This window comes from Lepisma saccharinum, chromosome 16, assembly GCF_977018435.1.
Source record: "Lepisma saccharinum chromosome 16, izLepSacc3.1, whole genome shotgun sequence".
In the NCBI taxonomy this organism is placed as follows: domain Eukaryota; kingdom Metazoa; phylum Arthropoda; class Insecta; order Zygentoma; family Lepismatidae; genus Lepisma; species Lepisma saccharinum.
The window spans coordinates 44193403-44217151 of record NC_139244.1 but is presented as its reverse complement, the minus strand read 5'-3'; the positions used below and the strand labels follow the sequence as shown (position 1 = coordinate 44217151).

General features: G+C 37.6%; 1 protein-coding gene across 2 annotated transcripts in view; it reads left to right on the top strand.

Moving 5' to 3' along the window:
• The window catches only part of LOC146000047 (hemocyanin A chain-like), a 44260-nt gene extending 28249 nt beyond the window's left edge, over positions 1-16011 (top strand). For both annotated transcript variants that reach the window (XM_083137370.1, XM_083137371.1), the window contains exons 6-11: positions 3678-3842; positions 6362-6490; positions 7152-7461; positions 8849-8985; positions 13753-13860; positions 15709-16011. In XM_083137370.1, coding sequence (XP_082993496.1) covers positions 3678-3842; positions 6362-6490; positions 7152-7461; positions 8849-8985; positions 13753-13860; positions 15709-15894 — 1035 coding nt within the window. In that variant the 3' untranslated portion in view covers positions 15895-16011. The remainder of the gene's footprint in view (positions 1-3677; positions 3843-6361; positions 6491-7151; positions 7462-8848; positions 8986-13752; positions 13861-15708) is intronic.
• Positions 16012-23749: the final 7738 nt, after the last annotated feature.

The window sequence follows — 23749 nt, the reverse complement described above, 5'->3', positions numbered from 1 at the left end:
TTATTTCCTGAGGGAAATTTATTACTACAACCTGACGAGTGTGTTCATTTTCATCAGAAAAAGACATTGCAATTGATGGTGCAAAGTACTGCGATGAAACGTCATAATTTTTAAAACTATAAATATATCAATATGTCTATATTTGCTAACATTTCCTGCTCGTGCCTTTTATTTACCTTGAATGTGATTCCCCTCCACATCTCGGCTTCTTGTCCTATATTCGAGAACAGTGTGTCCTACTTCTCATTATATTGACCGGGTAACCATGCCTGCAACCCATTTTCTGAATATCACTGAATAAATATTTGTGACCTATATTCATCATTTAATTAAGTATATTTACACACGTGACTCTGGAATGAGCTTGTTTGTTTATTAGTTTTAGAAGAATTTTTTTTTCCATTAAAGTACATATGAGATGTGTTTCTTTTTTCTGTTGGATGAATTAACTCAGGTTGTTCGATAGCTCCTCCATGTTCTGATTGGTTCCTGTAGACTCCAGGAAGGTTCTTGTGAAGAAAATACCAGATTATGGAGATGCTTAATTATTTTATGTAGATTATTCTACGAAAGATGTTCTCCGATGTGGTCTCTGCCGTGTTCCTCAAATCTAACTAACTAACTCTCTAGCCTTCTTAAACCAGGTTTATGGCTACAGCAACACAAGTCTTCCATCTGTCCCTATTAGAGTGCTGCATCGATGCGTTTTCGCTTGATCGTCTATTAGTTCGCACGGATGACGCTAGATGGCTTACGGAATGGACAGCTTCTTCGCTCGAGCGAATAACACTCGAACAGGCAAATGATCGGTATACGCTCGAAACCCAGTAGTTCACATGTAACCGTAATTTTTCTGTAGTAGTGGGCCTTCAAATATGCATCGTGAAGTGAAAGATGCAGTGATATTGAAACTAAAATGAACATAGTCATCTCCGTGCTAAAATGTAATTTAGCCTATCTTACCAATACATGGCAATATATGAAAATGATTAGATGATTATGGGCTGAAACTACCAGGACGAATTTTTACACATGTATTTGTACGATTATTGTCCCATTCAAATGATATTTAATATTCTGTATATTAGAGGGAATCATGCTCGAGCGTGGGAAATTCGATCGAGTATTCTCGAGCGAAAGTGGTCCAATACAGTACTCTAGTCCCTATCCTGGGCAAGATCAATCCAATCTTTTCCATCCTTAGCGATTTGCGTTAAGTCCATCTCAACGTTATCCCTCCATCTTCGTCTTGGTCTTTCTACAGTTCTCTTACCATCAGGTTTCCCAACAAGAATCCTGTAAACCCTTCTTTCCTCTCCCATTCGTGATATTCTAATAATATCTGGACAGGAATACAAACTATACACTTCTACATTAGGTAACCTTCTCCACTCACCTGTCTCCTCATCCATGTCCAAATAATTTCCTAAGGACTTTATTTTCAAATACTCTTAATTTATGTTCCTCGTCCCTTCAATCTACGTTCTAGAAATCTTCTTATCCAGTGGTCGTCACCTAGTTCCATCTACAAGATACGGGCAAAAACCCATCCTGAGAATGTTAAATATCAACGTTCTCCACGGAGACACAAACTGGAAGATAACATATTCATAAGTGAAATAACCAATGGTAACATCAGTAGAGATCGCACTCTAGGAAATTCACTTTCCTAGTGGCACCACCATCACCTGAAGCACTCAACTCTTCGGTTGTCACAAGCCTAGATTGTTTCTCATATGCATTTCGTGTTCTATAGAGACCTCACCCAATAAAATAATATACGAAACAAGACCGACATTTTTAAGAAATCAAGCACGTTTTATTGATTAATTTGATTTATTTTACTTCGTCTTTCTACCACTATGGAGAAGGTTACATAATTTAGAACGGAATAATTTGTATAATGTCCAGATATTATTAGAATAATTAAATCAAGAAGACTTAGGTGGGCAGGCCATGTGGCACGAATGGGAGAGGAAAGAAGGGTTTACAGGATTCTTGTTGGGAAACCTGATGGTAAGAGACCTGTAGGAAGGCCAAGACGAAGATGGAGGGATAACGTTGAGATGGACCTAAAGGAAATCGGTAAGGATGGAAAGATTGGATTGATCTTGCCCAGGATGGAACGCAAATATTGCTGCAGCCATAAACCTGCGGGTTTAAGAATGCTAGAGAGTTAGAGTCTCCATAACACTGTTGACTAATCAAGATGAGTTTGAATTGTGATAAAATTAAATTGATGAAGGAACACATGTAACGACCGCCATGTTGGGCAGATTTCAGTCGTATATTGGCATTTATCTTATTCGTATACTTTCAAGTTAAGAACTTGGATTAAATTATTTATACTTAATTGTTTTTATAATTCATGTATATATTTACGTTTTATCTTATGTTATAATATTATTCGCGTATTTTTGCAACATTTATTCAGAATTCATAGGCTAATAATTATCCCAAATATTATATGCAACGTTTTCATTGTTTAAGCTCAAGTTAAATACATCTCTTCTTAATATCGATTTTTGTTCAACAATGTACAAGATTGAAGTAATTTGTCTTCGTTATAAACTAAATCGTTATTTAATCATTTTTTTATGTGCAAGGGCAAATATGATTTATTTGATAAAATCAGTTTAGTTATTTTTATATAGTTTAATATTGTAATATTATAGCAAAGTATTTTCCCTCGTTTTCAATAAAATATCGTATTCCTATTGGCTGTTTATGTTAGGAGTGGGGGAAGCACGCTTCGTGTTCTTGGCGATGTAAAAACTTCCACGTTGGCATTTTTAATTGATGCCAACCCTAACTTTAGCTTACTATCGCTAATTAACATTGATGTGTTATATAAATTATCAGTTTATCTTGTGTTATTTTATGTTATGAGTTTGTATTGTAAGTTAGAACAATCTGTTATGCTGCGCCTCCCGCTTGAGGTAGGCAGTTGAGGTCTTGCTATTAACTGTGAAGGCGGTGCTAAATAAGTTGCTTGTCACTGCCTGCGAGCGTGCATGACCCAACAAATTATAACTTTTAACTTGTGCGAATCAGTATGTACGCGCGCGATTCGTGATTAAAGATTTTGTTCATTTTAATTATAAAGTATTTGGAATTTTATTTACTGTCACGTGTCGCAATTCGGTGGTTTCCTTCCTGGAGGAAGGGTGGATCGTCTTAATCCCGATCCCTGGGTGAGAACTGGTGCTCCCAACTGACCAGCCGGAGCAAGGAGCGGTGTGTTGCCAATTCAGATCTCCATACCCTGGAGTTACGAGAGGTGGCACGTTGCATTGCACACAACACAGGTGATGTGAACAGCATCACGCTCTGACCTCCTTAACCCCAAAGGGTTGCCTCTTATAGGCATCTGGGTGAACCCCAGAGTCACTACATTCAGGAACATTGCTAGAAAAATTACCCACCCGAGATCGCCCATCCCGGGAATCGAACCTGGGTCTCCCGCCTTACAGTCAAAAGCCCAACCGACTGAACTAAACGATGCAAAATATGTAAAAAATAATAACAGCAAAAATGGATTTAATTATTGAAATAGCTGTACGCCTGCCACTTGGGTTGTACTAAATGTCTGGTTGATAACTTGAGGTAGTAAATTGTTAGCGTTTGAGTTTTTATGGAAGTCATAAAATCTGTTTATTGTTGTTTCTTCTTTACAGAAAACCGGAGAGGAGTATTCCATCAACGATACCCGGGGCATCAACACCCTTGGGGAGCTCGTCGAACCGTCGGTCTTCTCCAAGCACAGGGAATATTACGGCGCCATGCACAACTATGGCCACATTCTCTTGGGAAGCATTACAGACCCCAAGGGAAAATTCAACGTAAGTGGTCTTCAATATTATCCACAAGAGTCAAATGAAAGTAAACATTAAAAGTCCAAAACCAATTGTAGGACAGACTGTATACATGAGGTATCAACTGTTATTTACAGAACTGCCTCAAGGCTGCAACAAGTGAGCATCAAAGCGCCATTTTTTGTAATTTTAAAGATGGCGCCTCATGTACACACTTGCACAAGTGAAGAGGAGTGGTTTCTTGCCCTCTGTCACACTAAAACTTACAGAAATTTACCGGCAAATAAAAATTTAATATGTTTGTGCATGCTTACCACGCCAGCAAGTTTACTAATGGAAGATAAAGTTCAACAATAGCCTCAGTTCGCAGGCAGATGGGTGGAAAGGCCTTCGCAGTGGCTCATAAGTGACTGCACGTGGACCCCAAAGACTTATTCTTCTTAAAGTATACAGGCACTAACTCAAACTTGAAAATATATGTAGACCAGCAATAGGTTTGTGCTAAAAATGCAGCAAACGTATGCAACCCTACACACAGAAATATTCTTGCTAAGAAGCAAATAGAGGAATGTCACCAAAACCGACATACCAATTTCATTTTTACTGTTAACTCGGAGTAGGGAAGGAATTTTCCGACGTGGAATACATCAATGTGTACATCAATTGCATGCCCAATTATAAGCTGTGTAACAATGGAGATTACAACAACATTTTGTTCCACAAAATAGTTCTCAAAAAGGTACAATTATACCATCTGAGAAAATGGGTTCCTAAACCAACATACCTGTTTAAGTAAGGAATTCAATTACAAAGGAACACAAACAAATATATGTAAATTGTTTCTATTTGAGATTAAAGCAATTCCTTTAATCATCATGAACAAAATGCAATTTTTTTGGGACCATTTAGCTCTCAATGGCATGTCATTTACAGAAAACGCAGACGTATAGGTCATGTTCTACACCTGCACATTAAACATGAGCCCAAAGATTGCACATGATACACATTATCCATTTTCAGCACTGGCATCTTCAGAATAAAGTCCTTCACCAAAATACATTCAGCATCTAGAGTATCTTCATCTCGCGAAACTGTTTAGGGAAACCAATTATTGACGTTTGTCGGTTTAGGGAACGACGCCATCAATAACAATAACCTAAAAAAATTGCAAACACAACATCTTTACAACTGAAGGAAATACATGTTCGGAATCGTTATTCTATCTACAATGACCTGATAAAACTGTAAAACTTTACTCATCCTCCCAGTATGAATAATATAGTGTTATGCACAGACAAAGAAAAGAATTGAAATCACCCAAAAACAAAAATCTCTCTCTAGAAAAGGAAAACCGCCAGCAGCGCTCGTTTCACTGGTCGCACATTATCTTAGAAGCCTAAAGAATAGATTTACCCTGTTACCGCAGTGTGGCAGGACTTCATGGCTGTGAAATAGTGGTGTGTCGGTTTAGGGGCCCTGTGTCAATTTTGGTGACTTTCCTCTACAAACGAAGGTTTTCGTTTGACGCTCCCTTATATTTTCCAAGCCGCGAATCAAGTTTTAAATCTCACGGCCTGTAATTACATAAGACGAACTGGTGTAAGCAGTGGCGGCGATTGGGTTCCAAAAATGGGGGGGGGGGGCAAGAAAAGTTTATTGTCATTTAATAGTTAAGGTTTAGCATAGTTCTGGAGCAAAATTGGCAAAAAGGGGGGGAAGGAGATGTCACGTTTCGACGATGCAAGAACTCGAAAGACAGCATTTCTATCCTTTATGTATGCAACCATCCATGTTGGCACCTACACTATGCGTCGGATAACACGTGGACGAAACTTGATTTCTTTTTAGAGTAGGGGCGGAATCAAACTTGGAGCGTAACTTGGGGGCAAAATATAAAAGTTTTCTATCCCATAAAAATAACGTCCAAGGCTTATATTGCTAAATAACTGCTACATTTGCGAAATCATAAAAATTGCTCATCACTTTGCTTCTCAGGTTCAAGGAGGTTAACAAAAGTATTTTTAAATTGTAAATTTTAATAAACATGAAAATTGTGGGGAGTGCCCCTCGTGGCCTCTCCCAGTTACGCCTATGGGTTAAGATATTGAAAGCAATCATATACTACGGAAACATCATGCCAACACACACACACCAGTGGGGTAAATTCGATGGGTTGAACCCTCACTCATTTAAATCATGCATGTATCACTATGACCTATCTTGCATTAAATAAGGGTTCCATGCGTTTCGTCTAGAGATTTTCACACTCCACAGGTTGTCCATTGCCTTGGTAACTCCCACAGTCTGTCTGCATCGTGCAAAAAAAATTGTGGTTTCGCGACAGAAAAAAATGAATGTCAGTGGTAACCTTGAATGTGTGTCGCATGGTTGCACTCTACACAATACAAAATACCGTTTCTCTAGAGTTCCTGCGGTTGAAACGAAAAAAAAAAAAACGTAATTTCCATAACGAATTCAGCACAAGCAAGAAAATCGAAAATTAACGGGATGAGTATTTACAAAAGATTTCCATTTTTTGCCAACAGATGCCACCAGGAGTCATGGAGCATTTCGAGACCGCCACCAGAGATCCCGCCTTCTTCCGTCTTCACAAATACATTGACAATCTTTTCAAGGAGCACAAGGACCATCTTCCTGAGTACACTAAAGAAGAGGTAAGCTCTCTTATAAAAGATGTCTTCTATGTCAAGCATATCGTTTCAACATAAAAATATTCCAACGAACTTCTTAAGTAGCAGCCAAAACAGAAACGGAAGTTTTCAAATTAATGACTGCTTAATGATTTACTTATCACATACAAGTTTTGCTTTTACAGTCAATTTACTGGAAAAGGAAAACAAAATAACTGATTGCAAAAATAGATACCATCAAACACTATTCTGTGTTCAGTTTTAACTTAACTTTAATCATTCCCACGTAATTGGTTGCTTTCTGCAAGTTCTCTGACATGGTACGTTGTTCAATTATGCAACTGCAATTTTGCAGTTAAGACAACAAAATATTATAATTAGGACTTAAAAGGAAGGATCTTCTCTCATTTCATCACCATTGTCGCGATTATCACAAGAGATAGAAAAGCAATCTTTTCATTTAAGAAAATCAAGTTTACTTCAAGATGGCTGCTTTCAAAATGGCGGCCTAGATGGTTTTCCACCTCACCCACATCATAATTCGGGACATTCGATGGGAGTGTCTGGGCTCGTTTGTGTTCTATGGGGGGGGGGGGTAATTCCACACTTTTGCACAGCCATGTAATAGGGACAGTATGATTATATGTGTGTGTGTGTGCTTAAACCATGTTTACCTCTATCGCAGCTGGACTTCCACGGGGTGCAGATAGAGGGTGTTGAGATCGATGACTTAGTGACGTACTTCGAGGACTTCGACATAGACCTACTCAACGCGCTAGACGACACGGTGGAGCTGGCAGACGTAAACATCATGGCTCGCGTGCGCCGCCTCAACCACAGACCCTTCACATACAAGGTGAACGTGAACAGCAACAAAGAGGCAACAGTCATCGTCAGAGTCTTCCTGGGACCCAAGTACGACTGGTTCGGGCAGGAGATTCCGTTGGACAAGAAGAGGCTGTACATGATCGAGCTGGACAAGTTCGTGACGAAAGGTAAGACCGTTTTCTCAAACTAGATTTCCTACTACAAGACCTTCTAACTGAAGTTTAAATCTGTGGATCCAAATCTTGAACTAAAGCTGTGTCAAAATCTTCATTGTCACGGTACTGTCCGAATCCGCAGCTGCCACTGACCCGTTCAAGTCCGAATGTATGGCGTAGTCGAAGGAGGTAGTGTTGTATATAAAAAAATGTCTAGTAAATTCTTTTGATGCTTCAAGCCATGTTTCCATGTAAATAAAACATTACAATGCTGATCAAGGCAAAACTTATTGTATAAAAATATACACTAAAGACGTAACGTTTCCACCCTCTAACAGAGTCTTCTTCAGACGAAGATGGTTTAATAAATTACATATATACAGGGACTCTTTTTAATTCGAACTCCAAAGGAGACACGAAAAAATAAATCGAATTATCCAAAATTCGAAATAACAAAAACATGTTTCGTTAAAGATGATTTTAAGGGGAATAAACATATGTTCGAATTACCGAATAAATCGAATTATCGAAGTTCGAATTAGAAAGAATCCTCACACAGACACACAGATATAGATAGATACATTGGTCATTCCATTGGCGTAACTTGGGGGCCTAATTTTGTGGTGGCAGAATCGAACTTGGGGCTTAACTCTGGAGGGAGGGGGGATTCGAAAAGTTTTCCATTTCATAGAAATAGCGTCCAGGAATATTTGCTAAGCAAAATTTGCAAAATCACAAATATTACTTTTTAGTACTTTGTTCCTCAGGTACAAGGAAGTTAAAAGCAATGAACCTGAAAATTTGGGGTGGGGGGACAAGTGTCTATGGGTCATTCCAACAGGAAGGTGTTTACTTTCAAAGTCACCGATTTTCAAAAACAGACACTTGTGAAAGGATTTTGCTGAAATATTATATGAGGGTTGTTCAAAAACTAATTTCTCACAAATATGCAATTTTCTTGGGAATGAATGAAGATAGAGAAGCATACTTGAGCTAGCCGTAAAGAGGAAAGATCACAGCATACTATGAGGTGATCATACGTACATTGGACCTTATTAATTTTTTTTTAAAAAATCTGTTCAAATGTTCAAATCTGAAGTTTGAATAGCTCAAAACACCCCAATCAATTCTTCTTCATTTTCCGATATTTTTAACTACCATCATTCATGTTTATACTGAGAAAGTCTTATCGTTGTGTTTTTCCTTATCAGGAAGAAAGAAAATTAGATTGATTTTTTTCCTGCAGCAGCAATGGGCTGAACAGCAGTGTCTATATGCTGGGTTTTTTTATTTAAAAAAAAATGTTTCGTTAAATTTAACCAACAATGCTATGATATTATATTGGATAAGTGGTTAGTATCATCGCTATAGTAACGTTCGCATTCTACTTCCCCAATAGTGAACTCGGGCAGCACACCAATTCAGAGGAAATCAAGCGAATCCAGTGTTACCATCCCCGACAGAGAAACCACCAAAGTTTTGGTCCAGAAAGTGAATGACGCTCTTGAGGACAAGGCTACCTTGAACGTGAATAAGGTAAGATTTTTAGATGTTACTATCATAGCGTCATCTATTGGCAACGTGAGATAGAGGGAGGTTATTTCCGTAACATCTTTAGCAGTTATGCATTTGAAGCTTCGGAACGAGTCACAACTCTCGAAGCAGCCAATTAACCAAACGAGCCGCTGACGTCATTTCAACCCACAACCTATCGCTAAGCCCCTTGCTCAGGTTCTACACGCCCACTAGGCTCGCTAGACAGACTCGCGCAGTCCGCTGGAGATGTTCCGAAAGTAATTCGACTTTACATAATAACCAACTAACTAACTCTCTATCCTTCTTAAACCTGAAGGTTCATGGCTGCAGCAACACAGGCCTTCCATCCGTCCCTATCTTGAGCAAGATCTATGCACTCTTTTCCATCCCAACCGATTTCCTTTAGGTCCATCTCAACATTATCCCTCCATCTTCGTCTTGGCCTTCCTACAGGTCTCTTACCATCAGGTTTCCCAACAAGAATCCTGTAAACTCCTCTTTCCTCTCCCATTCGTGCCGCATGGCCTGCCCACCTAAGTCTTCTTGACTTAATTATTCTAATAATATCTGGACATGAATACAAATTATGTAGTTCTAAATTATGTAACCTTCTCCACTCACCTGTCTCCTCATCCCTTTTAGGTCCAAATATTTTCCTAAGGATCTTATTTTCAAATACTCTCAATTTATGTTCCTCTTTCAATGCAAGGGACCAAGTTTCACATCCATATAATGCTACAGGCAAAATTACGGTTTTGTATATTTTAACTTTTAGTTTCTTAGATATTAAACGAGAAGACAAAAGTTTATGAAGAGAGAAGTAACATGCATTTCCTGAATTAAGCCTGTTTTTTATTTCCTCTTTAATATAATTTTCATTTGTTAAAATTACTCCTAAGTATTTGAATTTGGAAACTGCTTCAAACGAGTTGTTATCAATAATTAGATTTTGATTATTACCTAACACTTGGTTTCGGACTGTAAGCATATATTTAGTTGTCCCTTTGTTAACTTCCAAACCTATCTCTTTAGCAGTTTTGAAAAATATTTTAGCATTATTCTTAATTGTATTCACATCATCCCCCAGTAAGTCTACATCATCTGCATATGCTAACAACTGAGTCACACCATTTAATTTTAGTCCTTCTTTAGTTTCTTTTACCTTCCTAACAGCATATTCTAAGGCCAAATTAAAGAGCAATGGAGATAATGCATCTCCTTGTTTTAACCTATCATGAATTGTAAATTTGTCAGACATATTAATACCCACACGAATTTTACTTTCTGTTTCACTGGTGCATATTTTTATCATACTAACAAGTTTCTTAGGTATTCCAAACTCTACTAATATATTATATAATTTATCTGTTTTGACCGAATTATATGCTTTTTTGAAATCAATGAATAGCTGATGGACGTTTTGATTATATTCCCACTTTTTTTCAAGTGTCTGTCTGATGTGAAAAATTTGATCTGTAGTTGATCTGTTACGTTTAAATCCACATTGATAATCACCTATAATTTCATTAGCATATGGGGTTAGTCTTGTTAAAAGAATGTTAGATAATATTTTATATGTTGTTGAGAGTAGAGAAATTCCACGGTAATTATTGCAGTTCATTTTATCACCTTTTTTAAACACAGGGACAATTATGGATTCCTTCCACTGTTGATGGATTTCTTCTTTATTCCATATTAAACAAATTAATTTATGAATTTGACATATTAATGAATTTCCACCATATTTAATTAACTAAGCTGGTATTAAATCAATGCCAGGTATTTTGTTAATCTTTAGCCTTTTAATAGCATCTTTAACTTCAGTCAAGTTAGGTTCTGGAACTAAAGTGTGGACTTCATTTACTTCTGATTTATCTCCTACATGGACATTTAAAAGGTCATTAAAGTAGTTCTTCCATCTATTTAGAATATCGCTTGGGTCAGCTAGAAAATCACCGTCTTTATCTTTTATCAAGTTTACTTTAGGTTGCCACCCCTTTCTAAACTCATTTACACCTTTATATAAATCTCTGATATTTTTATTTTTGCTGTTTGTTTCAATTTCGTTAATTTTGCTTTTCAAGTAATCTCTTTTTTTACTTCTAAACGTGCGGTTAACTTCTCTCTTTATTCTATTATAATTGTTTAGATTTGTATCGTCAGAGTTATTTAGCCACCTAAGTCTAGCCTGATTTCTTATTTCTATTAGATTATGACATTCATTACCAAACCATGGCTTACTTTTTCTCGGTTTATGGTATCCTATACTTTCTTTAGCTGCTGATTCTATTGCATTACGTATGTGCTCCCAATTCTTATTTACGTCTGTTTCATTTATATTTTCATAATAATTTAAATCTTGCAAAACATCAAATCTATTTGACAGTTTAATTTGGTAATCTTTCTTAATTCTTTCATTAGGAAACTTTCCTGTATCAAATTTTAGAACTTTTAGATTTTGTTGCTTATGATTTATCACTGCGAGTCTTTCTCTTAATTTAGCAATTACTAAATAATGGTCACTGGCACAGTCAGCACTTCTATGTGTACGAACGTCAATTATACTAGTATGCCTTCTCTTATCAATGAGAATTTGATCTATCTGATTATGAGTTTTACCATCTGGAGAAGACCAGGTACATTTATGGATATCTTTATGTTTAAAAGTGGTACTTTTCACAATTAAATTCTTTGAGGTTGCAAAAGTAATCAATCTTATACCATTATCATTACTTAATTCATGAAGACTTTATTTACCAGTCGTGGGTTTAAATGTCTCTTCTTTGCCAATCTGTGCATTACAGTCACCTAACAGAATTTTCATATCATACTGAGAAAATTTATCAAAGACCTGTTCTAACTCTGGATAAAAATCATCTTTAGTATTATCATCTTTATCTTCCGTTGGTGCATGTATGTTTATTAAAATAATTTTACACCACCTACCCTGTAAAACTGCATATGATATCATATCATTAATAAATTCTACTGTTTTAAGAGCCGAGATAATTCTATTATTTATGAAAAAGCCTGTTCCAAAATTATGATTTTCAGTACCACCACAGAAAAAAGTATAATTTTTAGTTTTACAATTCCCTTCTCCTGGCCACCTAACTTCCTGGACAGCTACTACATCTAATTTATACTTAACTATCTCACTAACTGTACACTGAAATGCCCCAGGCCGGTAAAGGCTCAGAACATTCCAGGTGCCTAATTTAATATCCTTATTCCTAACGTAGATCTCATCCTTAGTCCAGGGACCTCCCAAAGTAGTCCCCACCCGGGACTATTTTACCTCCGGAATATTTTACCTTGGGAACATCCATGGCCTTATATTGCCGACTCTACATAATAGGATTTATAATTTATAATTTATAACAACCAGAATACTGTGAAGGGCTCAGTGAGTGACGTCATATCCTCACCAACGGATTATGATCTTCTCCCTTCTCTCTTCCGTAGTCACTGCTAATATTTACCAGGAAAACTGGACAAAAACTTACTATAACCAAGAGTTCTAAATAGAGTGGGGCAGGCCCGTACCCAAGCGGGGGGCATGGGAGCTATTACCCTCCACTAGAAGAACTATTAAATATTTAATGTGAACCTATACAAACTTACAAAAAATAACAACAATTTTTCAGATTTAGCAAGAATTCCGATTTTGTCCTGTATAAATGATTGGATCGTTTGTGTGCAGAGGCAGGCTTCAGAAATCTGTAATACTTGATAACTTTAGTTTCATAACCATTGAAACCGTTGAGGGCCTCCCGGATGGCGTAATGATACGTCGTTGCCTTGTAATCAAGGGGTCCCGGGTTCGATACCCGGTAAAGGCGTTTGGCATAGTGGTTCGGATCCCACTTTAAACAGCAGGTCCAGTCCCGATTTGCATTTCTGCGCGTAAAGTGGACTTAGAACAACACAATCAATGAAAGCGTTGAAACTGTATCTTCCATTCGTATTAGTTAAAGAGAAAGAAATGGCAAAATGGGATTCATCGACGTGCAGAATCATAATTGTAAAGCCAGTCTTTAGAAAGTTACTGCTACAGTTAATCTCTTGGAAATAAAACTCAGTTACAGATACTTTTTCATTTACATTTACTCTTTTGGAAATGTAACTCAGTTAGTTTGTCTTCTGAAAAGGTAACCCAGTTACAATTACTGTCTTGGAAATGCAACTCAGTTAATGCTACTCTTTTGGAATTGTACAACTTACAGTTACTCTCTTGTAAAAGAAACTCAGAGTTAGTCTTTTTGAAATATAGTTGAGCTACAGTTACTCTCTTCGAAATGTTACTCAGTTAAAGTTAGTCTCTTGGAAATGTAACTCAGTATTACAGTTACTCTTTTGCAAATGTAACTCAGTTAGTCTTTTTGAAATATACTTGAGCTACAGTTAATCTCTTCGAAATGTTACTCAGTTAAAGTTAATCTCTTGGAAATGTAACTCAGTTAGAGTTAGTCTTTTTGAAACATACTTGAGCTACAGTTACTCTCTTCGAAATATTACTCAGTTAAAGTTAGTCTCTTGGAAATGTTACGCAGTTACAGTTACTCTTTTGGAAATGTAACTCAGTTAGAGTTATTCTTTTTGAAACATAGTTGAGCTACAGTTACTCTCTTCGAAAAATTACTCAGTTAGTCTCTTGGAAATGTTACTCACTTACAGTTACCACTTTGGAAATGTAGCTACACTGCAGTTACTATTACTCGAAAAGAAAAGTTACTGCGTTAGTATAAGTCTTCTATTTCTTTGCAGGATATGCGCCACTGCGGCTTCCCTGACCGACTCCTGTTGCCTAAGGGGAAGAAGGAGGGAATGCCCTTCACGCTCTTCGTCATGGTCACCGACTGGGACAAGGAGAAGGTACTGCAAATAAACTTGTATAAAATATTCTTGTGGGGATAGTCGACGTTGTTACGTCTTTGAAGGTGGTAACTTAATTTTAGACGCTCTCCCTTATGGATTGATTGATGGATTGGATTTTTAAATTTTGGGTGCGTCAGCACTTAGGCTATTTTGAACCCGTCACATGATACGGGGTCCAGCCCCTTACCGTATCTAAAATATAACTCAAAACACTACCATATGCTGCATATTCAGCGTATCTATGTACCTTACTGTTTATAGATGGATCATATACATGATGCTCCATAACTGGCGGAAACTTTCGTCTTGATGTAAGATACGGTAGCCATCTTTAAATATGCCATCTTGAAATCAACTTCTGAAATGAAGAAAGTGCTCATGTTATATATCAAAATGGGCCACAATTTCACGAGAAATGCGTTGGCATGCATAATTTCAACAATCCTCATGCTACTGGAGGCATGGTTTTCGTGATCCGTAAATTCGGAAACACCCTTTTAAAACAAACGTGGTTAACATGAATGAAAGATTTTCTGCAGGACATAGAAAATGGGAAAACTTATTAAGGTATGTTACCAACATGGCGGCCATGGAAATCTCACCTTCGTTTACTGCGCATAATGGTGCGCACAGACGCATCGTTGCCTTCTGCGCATGCGGCTGAACTGTGAGTGTGCTGGACTTACTCCCAACGTAAGGTTTCACACTTCACTTATTTATCGTTAAGCATGTTTTATCTCAATAGATGTCCTCAGTTATTTTATCATATTTACTTACAGTTATTCAAAGTTGCTTGTTGACACATACAGAACATATAAAATCAATTAATGGCAAAATAGAGTGTGTATATAAACATTAGATACAAATGCAATAGAAACAGTTTATAGGCATAGTTAAAGCGTGGTAACGTGTAACAAATGCAATAGAACTACGAAAAAAGTAACTTAAATATTTTTTCGATTTTTTCTATTCGATTGTTGATGACTGTGCTAAAGCAACTTGCTTTGAATTATATTTATTAAAATTTTGTTTACATCGAAGAATGAACTAAAAACTTCTGCCGTTCCAAAATATGGTGTAGAATAGAGTTGAACTCACATGATCAATGCGCATGCGCGGAGGGTTGGCTTACAACTGTGCTATTATGTAAAGTACTGAAAGGTGTGTCTACTGTACGGACGTGACTGTTAAAGAATTACAATAAAAAGGTCAATGTCATAATGTTTCCTATCCATTCCTTAAAACAACACAGGATGTAAAATGAAGAAAAGAAGAATGAAAAAAGTGATTACAAAGAGACTTAACTTTTTGAGAATAACTGGTCTGACGAAGTTTGTAGTATATTCTTACCTTTCTACTCTGTTTATGCTGTGCACGTCCCTTTATAACTTTACACTTTTTAACTCTTAGGAAATAATTTTAGATAAGAGTCTATTTTCTGAAGGGTGCAAAATGACATACGAACCCAACAATTTTACTTCATTCAATTTCCTTACTATTATCTTTGCAGTTGAATTAGTTTGGAACATATAACAGGTGTAAAATATATTTTGGAACAAAAAAAACGAGAGATTTCTATGCCTTAGTTTGCAATAATAGCATGTCCATAACAATATGACATGTTTCCATATCATATTTTGGAACTAACAGAGTATACATTTCAGCTCTTATCTTCGGATCTGATTGAATTTGTTTATATTACTTCGCTTTTCTGCCACTTTTAGCTAATTGCGAAGATGAGGATGAGTTATGATATGATGAAATGACGCAAAGATGCTCTTAAAACAAGCCAGCTCTGTCAGTTTTCTTTGTAAAGACAACTAAAGGTTCTCTGCGAAATTTCAGGTGAACAACGTCCCGTTCGACTACGATTACGGAGGTTCTGTCAGCTACTGTGGCGCCCTCAACCACAAGTATCCGGACACCCAGGCCATGGGCTACCCCTTCGACAGACAGATCGACCACTACGATGATTTCTTCACTCCCAACATGTTCTTCAAGGACATCGTCATCAAGCATGAGGACGCCTAGAAACGAACTCTCCGCCAGAGGGACAACCGCCATTGTACATTTTAGCAAAGACTGACACACTCCATGCAACTACCAATGATATTTCACAAAGGAAGACTCAGCAATTTAAATTTTGATGAAAACCTTTATATATATTATTATATAAGTAAAAGTGCAAGAAGCATTTTTGTATAAAATTAAAGAAAATAAAGCTTGATTTATATTCTTTGACATGATTTTTGTGTATTTTTAAAGTCGACGTTATGTTTGAGACCGAACCTACAGTTCAAAGAGAAATTTAAACCACTGTGCGATATGCCCCACCATGGATCAAACCATGACCATTGGATGGGTATTAATTTGTGCATAGAGATCCAGTCTATCCATAATTTTTCATGTGTGAAGTATTCTTTCATGGTGTTTACAGGTAAATGTACCCCCAAAATAACCATAAAAGTTGCTTTGGTGGAGATTAAATAGGGTGTAGATACTTCTTCTTCATTTCTTGGCAGGTTAAATTGGAGACTCTGAAATGCAAGACATAAATAAAATCTGGGTGAATTCGGAATCCGGATATCATAAGCACATAAGAGGTATGTTTCATGTACACTAACGCCATCTCTTGACTAGAAGGTGAACTATTATGTTTAGCAAATGTCATTTTAGACTCAAACTCCATTTTCTGCTCATTTTCAACGTGAATTTAGTATCAGGAGATCATAAGCACACAATAGGTGTGTGTCATGTACACTAGCGCCATCTCTTGACGAGAAGGTGAACTATTATGTTTAGCAAATAACGCAAGAAGAAACATGGCAAGCTAGTACCCAATGCACGTACAATCTACGTAAACAACATGCTGACGAGCCTGGGCTTCACAACCAGTTCCGTAAAAGCGAAATAAAATTATCCTATGCTTCACTTCATGGAGAATTTGGAACATCTTTCTCTGAATACCAAACAATATACGAAATATTCTCGTGACTGAGGGACGTTTGCTCTGTCTATTTAACATTTTCCAGAACAAAATGGCACGAGTTCAGAGAGAAAGTGGATGTTAATAAATATCAACGCACACGAAACCTACGTTATTATTTTAACGCGCAGTAATACAAGAATTGCAGCGATTACCATTGAATTGTCATTCCGTGTAGCCTAAATGATGCCGCCGACCTCTATTATTGCTACATTGCTGACTCCTATCTTCCTCAAAGAAAAAGAAGAGCAACTTCAAAGTAAAATGCAGCGTGTCGTAGTGGTTAGCGCACGTGCTCCATATTCGAGAGGTCCAAGAATCGAATTCACCAAGCGGCGAGAATTTTTCAGTGACCTGCCATCATCCTTGAGATTCGACTGCTTTAATCATCAGACTACTGTGATCGTCAAGTCCCTGGAAAAGCCAATGAAAGAAAAAATAATAAGGAAGCAAGTACGGCAGAAATCTAGAAATTGAAATAAGGAGTTGAGAATGGGTTGGAATCCGACGGGATCGATATTTGGACCTCTCGTGCATGGAACAAGTGCTCAACCACTGCACCACGATGTCTATTTTTACGCTTCCAACCGTCAGCATGGAAATGAAAATAAAAGAATTCTACCATGCACTTGAAAATTCCTTCCACTTCCTGCTGGGATCGATCCTTGGACCTCTGGAATACCAATCATTCACCCAAACCACCACTCCACTCTGGCATTGCTTCAAGCTTTGCTTCGATGCATTTGCCCGTCGTTGTTTTTTTTTCAAATTTGCAATTAGTCATAAGTTATAATTACAAGAACTACCGGTATGCAACATTATTAGCTACAACAGGTGGAAGTGTATTCCACGAGGCTTGTTGTATTATCTAAAACCCAATGATAGTGTCCACAGTTTCAATAATGCTTTTATAATTTGTTATTGAATTTACAAGAAAAAAATGGAAAATTTCTCTTTTCTTTTAACCATTTCATGTTCACATCAACTTCTGCTTGGCACATTCTGGGCAAATGATGTCAGCACTATCGGTGATGAAACCTCTTCCCACCAGAGAGGTCTTGCACATGGCACAGATGAAGCAGTCATTATGCCAGTGGCGATCTTCAAATGAGATGAATCTCGTGCCACCAATTCCTGCAATGAATGAACTAACTCTCTAGCCTTCTTAAACTCGAAGTTTCATGGCTGCAGCAACACAGGCCTTCCTTTAGGTCTATCTCAACGTTGTCCGTCCATCTTCGTCTTGGCCTTCCTACAGGTCTCTTACCATCAGGTTTCCCAACAAGAATCCTGCAAACTCCTCTTTCCTCCCCCATTCATGCCACATGGCCTGCCCACCTGCAATGAATGATAGAAACAAATTAGTACCTGCTCTTTGTACACCAATTTTCTTATCTGAACAATGTACTTTTTGAAGAAGTGCTATAAACATGGTTGGAATATCAGGTCGAAGTAATTTCTGTGCTACTCTCAAAGAATCTATAGAAGGGCTCGGGTGTATAGCATGGTAACTGACATTTTCGTCATTTCTGAGTTCATTAAGAAAGAAGGTCATTAGAAGCTATTCTGTAGATAAATTGTTTTCGTGTTGTGTTTACCAATTTCAGAAGGCTTCACAGAGTCCAATGCAAATTTTATAACATGGCAATTTCACTCGAAAATTGGAGGATGGCACACATTTTACTTTGTAACTCAAAAATGACGAAAATGTCACTTACCATGTTTTACACTTGAGCCCTTCTATTCATTTCGTAGGTCCTGGAAGGCAGTGAGTCTTTGAAATTAATACACTATTACTAGTGCTCGGAAGTTGAAGACCTATAAATTGCCAAAAAAAGACCTATAAAAATACCTACAAATATATAAAAAAGAACCTAAAAACGGAAAAAGGACGTATAAATGTGATCCAAATTAATTAATAACTTCAGTTTTAATTACATATTTAATGAATAAAAAAATACAAAATTCTGGTGGTATGGAACACACAGTTCGAAAAAACTATATGAATGAAATACATCTTCTTTTAGTCAAAAATGTTTTTTCTCTCGTTTCAGGGTTGGTTCAAATATATTTATTTATTTCTTTTCTTTTAAATTTCTTTACTACAGAAAGGATGTTTACGAGGTGATGAACTGATGATGATTCGAATTGAGAATGGGCAGTTAAAACGTAGTCGAAAGAAGGTGAAGTTGCAAAAAATAGCCGTTAAGACCTAAAAAAGGAGCAATAAGACAAAAAAGTCGAAAAAGGCAAAAAAGAAGAAATAAAACCCACCTTTTTCTGGCCTACAATGACCTAAAATGAACATATATTATGTTGGGCCTCGTCTTCGGACACTAGGGAAAAAAAGGATTTTTCCTCAACTTCCGAGCTCTAACTATTACCATTCCTTACCCACAACCAATCCTGGTCATTGCCAAGTTGCCAAGCATGGGATTGCTAAAGATCCAGGAATTACAAATACATTCAATTCTGGTCTGGGAGAGAAAATCAGAAAGTGTAAATGGGTTCTGGGCCGGAAATAACCTTTTTATCTTTAAAGTGTATCAATTCGGTCCCGGAACTTTTTCTCTGGACCAATTTAAATACGGTGCAAGTTCGGTATTGAAATGAAACAACACGTGACTTGGACCGAATTTAAATTGTTCGAAGTTCTGGTCCTGTTATGGAAGCCATTCGACTTTATGAATACCTGGACCTTTAGCAACTATGGACAAGCAACCCTATCCCAGAAAGGAGTTCATGGGAGTGCACGTGTGGTCAGAACACAGAGGAACCATGTCCACTGCAGAGCCACCAGAAACTGAGGGGCCCAAGCGAAGGACCACTCAGTAGAAAGTTCAATCCGGAAACCAGAAAAAGAACAGTAGCCAAGAGCAGTCTCCCATTTAAGGTGCTCAACCATATTTACCTCTCATAAGTGGAGCACTTTTGTAATAAATAACCATACATTCATTCACAACCCTCATTTCATAGCAATAGGTTCCTTATGGAAATAGGAAATCTCTGTACATCAAGTTTACAAGTTAATTTAGGGAATGCTACTAGAAAAATTGAATATACAAAAAATGCATTATAAGTGGGTAAGGAGCCACGGTGGTCTCGTCGGTAGGGCGTCTAACTATCACGTGGGAGACCTGGGTTCGATTTCCTGGATGGGTGATCAAAGATCGGGATTTTTTGGCCTTGTCACTGCACAAAGCGTCTCTGGGGCTCGCCCATCCTCAAACCAATAGATATCCGGGGCAACCCTGAGGGGTAAAGGTGACCGGAGTGTTGTGCTGACCATATCACCTCCAAAGTGACCCGAGATCGAGAATGTATGATACCCAGCATCCCCTAAAGGTGTCTTCATGGAACAGTGCAATATGCACGGGGAATTTTACCTTTGTTATAAGCGTGTCTGCAAGATGCTGATAAGCTGTTACAGGAAATAGAAACAAGAAAACAAGCATCTCTTAATAATTTTTGCTCATTCTGGACCTCCTGATTCCAGAGTAGTAATACTATTGCCTTGTAATTTAGACACTTCGTATTAAATTATCAACTGAGACACATTGCATAGTCGTATGCATTGCACTTTAAACTGTAGTTTCAGCCCTGATTAGCCTATCTGAGCATACAGTGGTCTGAAAACAAATTTTGGCTTTGACGAACAAATTTTGACATATTATTATCAAACTTTATCTCTATTAGGTAGGTATGTCTCTTTTTGGAGGTGGGCCTTCCCGATGGCGCAGTGGTAGCGTCGTTGCCTTGTAATCAAGGGGTCCCGGGTTCGATACCCGGTGGAGGCACATAGTGGTTCGGATCCCACTTTAAACTGTAGGTCCAGTCCCAATTAGCGTTACTGTGCATAAAGTGGACTTAAAACACCAAATCAATCAATCAATCTTCTTGGAGGTCTTGAGTAATATGTGATCTGTCTTGTTATCAGAACCAATGCAGACGTTTGACTTAACGTAACTTAAGATTTCGAAGTATCGAATAAAAGAATGGTTTTCAAGCTTTCTCGTTTCACGGCGCCCTTAGCGTTTCAAGATTGCAACGATCAGTTATTGTGGTTAGGTTAAAAATAAAACACGTATTTCAAATTCAGAAACATTTTATGTGCAAATACTACTAAATAAGCACATATATGAAACAATCATATAATTTCAGTGAAAATATTGGAACATTTCGCGGCGCCCTGGAGAGTGAGAGAGAGAGAGAGAGAGTGAGAAAGAGAGAGGAAAGGAAAGAGTAGAAAAAGAGAGGAGAGGGAAAAGAGAGAGAGGAAGAAAGAAATATTAGAGAGAGAGAGAGAGAGAGAGAGAGTGAGAGTGAGTGAGAAAAAGAGAGAAGAGAGAGAAGAGGGAGGGAAGGAAGGAAGGAAGGAAGGGAGAGATATCATATTCGAGAGAGAATAGAGAGAAAGAGGGAGAGAGAGGATAGGGAATAAAGGGAGACAGAAAGAAAGATAGAGAGAGAAAAAGCAACAAAGAGAGAAAAGAGAGAGACTGAACGATTAAGAGAGAGAAGAGAGAGAATAAAGTATCGAATAAAAGAATGGTTTTCAAGCTTTCTCGTTTCACGGCGCCCTTAGCGTTTCAAGATTGCAACGATCAGTTATTGTGGTTAGGTTAAAAATAAAACACGTATTTCAAATTCAGAAACATTTTATGTGCAAATACTACTAAATAAGCACATATATGAAACAATCATATAATTTCAGTGAAAATATTGGAACATTTCGCGGCGCCCTGGAGAGTGAGAGAGAGAGAGAGAGAGTGAGAAAGAGAGAGGAAAGGAAAGAGTAGAAAAAGAGAGGAGAGGGAAAAGAGAGAGAGGAAGAAAGAAATATTAGAGAGAGAGAGAGAGAGAGAGAGAGAGTGAGAGTGAGTGAGAAAAAGAGAGAAGAGAGAGAAGAGGGAGGGAAGGAAGGAAGGAAGGAAGGGAGAGATATCATATTCGAGAGAGAATAGAGAGAAAGAGGGAGAGAGAGGATAGGGAATAAAGGGAGACAGAAAGAAAGATAGAGAGAGAAAAAGCAACAAAGAGAGAAAAGAGAGAGACTGAACGATTAAGAGAGAGAAGAGAGAGAAAGGTTTTTCTTTCCTACAATAATTGGCGGCGGACTATTAAGGCCAATATCATCATTATCCATAAACTACCATCAATGACTTTTTTTTGTAGAAGTCAAACAATTTCATCCATATGTAATAGAAACATACTCCATACTTAATGAAAACATGGTGTCTGCTTAACGCTTCACGAAAATTACACCCTGTGAAACTTTTGAGAGTACAGCACTGTAAGTAACAATGCATGTGCAATGATTGATCAAAATGCAACAATGCCTTTAAATTCGAATCAGTATGGTTTCAAATATAAACAATGGAGAGAACAAAGATGCGTGTAAGAAAACAGGTAAGTAAATTTGTATTTCGTGACATGAAAAATGTCACAATTAGGCTACAACAATGTAATGTTATATGCTTGTTATCCTGTTGATTGATTTGGTGTTTGAAGTCCACTTTATACACAGTAAGGCTAATCGGAATTGAACCTACAGTTTAACCTTTAACCGGGTAACCAGCGTCTATATGACACTGTTGCCTCTATTTTTTGTCACATACTCCAAACGATACTTCCTGCGAACTTGATATTTTTTGACTTTGTTTGTTTATCTCTTTTTCCTCATTTCACAATATTTGACTATGTTTCATAAAGAAGGCCAGGCGTAAAAAAATATTTACCTTTTCACTTACGTAAACGGGAAAGCAGTGTCTGTTGGACATAGTGTACAAACAAAAGTTGTAATATTACTTGAATAAGTATTAACAAATGTTTAATAAAAAATAAATAATTAATAAGACCACATAAATATATTATTAACGCTAAAATAGAAAAAATGAAGAATATATGAGGAAAAAAAATCAATTTCGTCACACTACCTTCCGGCCTAAAATGTTTCATATACTATGCTGCAAAAAATGCAATTACGATGATGATGATGATGATGATGATGAATACAAGAACTTTGGTCATAACAATGATGATTAGGTTAAATATCATGCTACTAGCTTGTTTCCACAGCGATAAAACATAAAACTCTCGCATTAGAAGGGCAAGATCCATTTAAAACAATACAGTGTCCAACAGACACTACTTGCCTGGACACGTTACAAAAAATAGCTTGCCCGGATAAAGTGGGATCCGAACCACTGTGCGCCTCCACCGGGTATCGAGCCCGAGACCCCTTGATTACAAGGTCAACGACGCTACCACTGCGCTTGTTGTCCTGTGTTGACTATGTCAAAATGAAAGGGCTATTGGTCACAAAATTGAACATACGGAAAAAGTTATAGAAATGATCATTATACGAATTTAAACTGTGCTTTTGTGGAGAATAGCAGAGTTGCTATATTCATGCTATTTTTCGAAGTAGTACTCTTCTGTATCCATGCACTTCTGCCAACGACCCATCAGCGAGTTAATGTACCTGCAAAAAAAAAATTTTTGGTTGTGTCGCCCTTTGAACTTCTTGAACAGATGCGAAGTGTTTTCCCGGAAAGAGCCTCCTTGAGAGGTACAAAGAGCAAAATAATCGCTGGGTGCAAAGTCCGGTGAATAAGGGGGATGTGCTATAACTTCCTTACGTATGTCCTCAATGGTTTGAACAGTCGTAGCAGCAGTATGTGGACGACGTTCCGCGCGCCTTCAGTCGTAACCGTGACCGATCGGCCAACACGTGGTTTGTCTTCCACAGTTGTCACACCGCTTTTGAACTTATTCACCCACTCGTACACTTGGCATTTAGCCAAACACTTATCACCGTAAATTATAGTCATTCATCTATAAATTTCAACTGAGTTTACATTCTCAAAATGCACAAAACGTATCACTCATCTCATCTCC